The 3,963-nt window shown below is 50.7% G+C and overlaps 1 protein-coding gene across 1 annotated transcript in view; it reads left to right on the top strand.

The window, feature by feature from the left end:
* Nucleotides 1-2,601: 2,601 nt before the first annotated feature.
* Nucleotides 2,602-3,963, top strand: part of LOC104274017 (T-cell surface glycoprotein CD8 alpha chain-like) — a gene marked incomplete at its 3' end in the record, with an annotated part of 3,893 nt that continues 2,531 nt past the window's right edge. Inside the window, exons 1-2 of the mRNA XM_009869525.1 lie at nucleotides 2,602-2,647; nucleotides 3,202-3,573. Of these exons, the coding sequence (XP_009867827.1) occupies nucleotides 2,602-2,647; nucleotides 3,202-3,573 (418 nt within the window). The remainder of the gene's footprint in view (nucleotides 2,648-3,201; nucleotides 3,574-3,963) is intronic.

The raw sequence follows: 3,963 nt of genomic DNA, 5'->3' as shown, positions 1-3,963 counted from the left end.
GCTGATAAATGAGGGGAAGTGGCTTGGTGAGACCTCTGTCCAGGTCTCCCAGAACCCTTGGGTGGATTCCATCTGGTCCCACAGACTTGAGTGCATCTACGTGGGACAGCAGGTCACCAATCATCGCTTCCTGCATTGCGGGGGGATCATTCTGCTCCTGGTCTCTGCCTTCTAGCTCAGGGGGCTGGATTCCCAGATTACAACTGAACCTATTCCTAAAGTCTGAGGCAAAGAATGCATTAAGCACCTCAGCCTCTTCCTCATCCTTAGATAACATGTTTCCCCCTGCATCTAATAGCAGATGGAACCTTTCCCTGGCCCTGCTTTGGCTGCTAATGGATTTGTAGTATCATTTCTTTGTCGACAGTAGAACGCAGATTAAATTCTAGCTGGGCTTTGATCTTTCTAATTTTCTCCCTGCATAGCCTCACGATATCTTTGTAGTCATCATGTGTGGCCTGTTCCTTCTTTCAAAGGGCATAAACTCTCTTTTTTTTTCTCCACTGAGTTGCAGCCAAACCTCCCTGTTCAGCCAGGCCTGCTCAGCCAGGCCTTCTTTGCCTCCATCTCTTCTTCTGGCACATGGGAACAGCCCACTCCTGTGCCTTTAAGGCTTCATTCCTGGAGACTGACCAGGCTTCCTGGACTATGACCTTCAGGGCTGTCTCCTCAGGGACTCTGGCAACCGTCCCAGTCTGCCCTGTGGAAGTCCAGGGTGGTAGTTTTGCTGCCCCTCCTCCCCATCCTCACTTCTCTAAGAATAGAGAACTCAACTATTTTGTGATCGCTGTGCCCCAGGCGGCCTCCAGCCATCACATCACCCACCAGCCCTTCTCTGCTCACAAAGACTGGGTTGTGTAGGCAGCTTCTACAGCAAGTTCGCTCACCACCTATGTAAGGAAGTCATCCTTCATGCATTTGAGGAAACTCCAGGACTGTTCCCTCTCTTGTATGTTGTATTTCCAGCAGATATCTGGGAAGTTGAAGTTCCTAACAAGAACAAAGGAAAGCGATCCTGAGACTTCTCCCGGATGCTTAGAGAATGTTTCAGCTGCCTCTCTGTCCTGGCTGAGTGATCTATAACACACTCCCACCACAATAAAAGCCTGGTTGGCCTTCCCCCTCATTCTGAGCCATAGACACTCAACTGTTGCAATCCAGTTGTGCAAGATATCCCACCACATTTCTGCAACAGCTTCTCTATCACAGCTTTCCTGATGCTACACGGCTTCCAGCTCCTCCTGTTTCTCGCCCACGCTGTGTGCCATAGTGTAGATGTACTTCAGTTGGGTCAATGTTCCCAACACCTTTTTCTGGGTAGAAGCCCTCATTCCTACCTGACCTTTCTCAGCTGTTTCCATGGCTTCTAACACATAAACAACCCTTGTATCTGTGCTGCCCCATGGATCTCCAGCCATAACAGCAAACTTCCTCACTCACCAACATGCTATGATGACCAGTGAAATTACACCAGTTCCTAAATCATTTTCCATAATTCATCCCCAAGAAGCATCCAAAGCAGCAGTGGCAGACCACTTCCTGCGGCACCTGGCTTCTGGCATACCCAGGAAAAGGAAGATTTACTTGCAAATGAGGAACAGAAAAACAGCTCACACAGGAAAATAATCCACAGCATAGCCAGGAAGTGCCAGGCAAAGAAAAATAAAACACCAGCCTTGCAGTCTGGTGAAACTGCTGCTGTTGTACGTGCAAAGCTCCAGGAAGTAGCACCCAACCCCAAGTGCAAGTGGTCACCTGGAGGCAGCAGCAAGGGCCCTCTCTGTTGAAGCATGCAAGATCTTTTTTGGCAGGGCGGAAAGGCCTGTGGTTGGAGAAGAAAAGCGCAAGCTGTTAACACAAAACAAAACAAAAAAAGGCATTGCTTTGGGAGCCCTGGGGAATGGCTCTTTCTGGGTGGGTTTCAGATCACAGTCCACCTGCCTTGCACAAAGCAGCTTTTGCAGAGCAATGGCAAGAAGAATTGCAAAGAGAACCATTGAACACCTGAAGAACCCAGCTGCATGTCAGCAACATGTGTGCTTGGAGATAAATAACACCTATGGATATATGCCATGAAAGAGCCATGTCTACCTTGCTGGGAAAAGAAAATATGGTGTGATCTGTCATAAGCATGAGACCCCATGAGTGTGCACAAGGAAAGGCAGCCTCAGCACCACCAAGAAACACAACCTAGAACCTGCAGCCAAGGCACAGGCTTGTCTGTGACTTCTGAGGAGCTGGAGCTGCTGAGAACCCCCAGGGGGCTGGCAGACAGCAGGCTGCGCTGCCTTCATGTTCCTACTTCAGGCACGAGCATCGCCAGGCTGAATCCCTGGGGAAGTCATCGAGGAAAACCCCTGAGGCACCACTGAAAACTGATAACGATAAATGAGCGCAAGTTCTGGATTAGAACTCAGTTTCTTCAAAGGTCTTATTTTTTCAGCTCATTTGTCAGTTCATGCTGAACATTGTGTCTTTACCCAAGAAGGTCCTGATGACATCACATCCTCTCCAAAGAGCGACACAGCCTCCCAAGTCAAGCGAGAAAGATCAGCTCAGCTCCGCCGCACCAGCTCCAAGGACGGCCACCCCTCGGAGAAGATGGCCGGGTCTCCTGCGCTGCTCCTTCTGCTCGCTCTGGGGCTCTGTGAGTATGGACCAGGGTTGTGCATCACCTTCACTGGGAGGGGCAAGTAAAACCCTTCCTCTGAAGCCAAGAAACTGGGAAATTTCAAAAGCAAGCCCAAAAGGCTAGCGTTGAGATTTGCTCAGTAATTCGGCAGGAAAAGACAGCAACCCCTCAGCCAGCGTAGGGCAGCCGCAGGGGTGGCTGCAGCATCACGCGCACCGGGAAAGGAGCCCGGTTATAGAAGAGGTTCTGGAGAGGAGGGGGAAGGGGAAAAAGGGGCTTTAGTGGTCACGGTTTTCAGAGAGTCAACTGGGATAAGCTGGGAAGGGGTAATGTCCCTGAGAAGGCAGCTGAAAGGCTTTTCGGAAGGACAGAAAAAGCCCGGCTGGCTGATTGCTGAGCACCCTTCTTGCACAGTCCCAGCAAGGACTCCAGTAAAACCTTCAAGTCCTCCACAAAGGGCGGTCCTACCATTGCATTTGGACTCACACTCCACAGATACAGAAAGAGATTTCACCAGATGGGGATGTGGCTCTTCCTGAGCAGTTCCCCCATGGATTTCCCTCCCACAGGCTGCCCTGGGATCCATGGCCAGAGGGACGAGGTGATAGCCAGGTTTCGTGACAGCAGCACCAAACACCCCCAGCTGGGACAACGGTTGGAGCTGGAATGTGTGACGTTCAAAGAGGACAGTGGCGTATCCTGGGTCCGCCAGGACAAGGGTGGGACCCTTCACTTCATCGTCCACATCTCTTCCATGTCCCAGACCACCTTTGAGGGGATTAAGAGAACATCCACACGCTTTGAGGCAAGGAAACACCGGAGGAGTATCTACGGGTTGGTAGTGAAGTCTTTCACATTGCAGGACGAGGGGAACTATTTCTGCTTCTCAAATAGCAACCAAATGCTGTCCTTCAGCCGTGGCCAGCCTGTCTTCTTTCCAGGTCAGCAACACCTTCATCTCTCCATCTAACTGCACTTACATCTGCCAAAATGCCCAGCATCTCCTGCCCGTACCTTTTTATCAGTTATCTCTCCCACAAACCCCATTTTCCCTGCTTGCTTGATCTCGGTGTCTGTGACCAGCTCACTGGTCTTCCTGCGAGCACCTTTCTGCTTGCTGTCTCCTCTTGTGGTATCGCTCCTACCCAAAAGCAGAGATAATTGCTCAGACCCAGCATCACCTCCCCAGACCCACTTCTCCATCCCATTCATGACTCTGAAAGCATAACACTATAGCGATGTCTAATATCAAACCATCCTTCCTCACCTCACATGGGGCCCAAAAGTCCTACCAACATCAGGGGACTCAGGCTTTCTGAGGATGGTTGCAG

The sequence above is a fragment of the Apaloderma vittatum genome, unplaced genomic scaffold (assembly GCF_000703405.1).
Source record: "Apaloderma vittatum isolate BGI_N311 unplaced genomic scaffold, ASM70340v1 scaffold7785, whole genome shotgun sequence".
Lineage (NCBI taxonomy): Eukaryota > Metazoa > Chordata > Aves > Trogoniformes > Trogonidae > Apaloderma > Apaloderma vittatum.
This window is presented reverse-complemented; position numbering and strand designations above follow the sequence as displayed.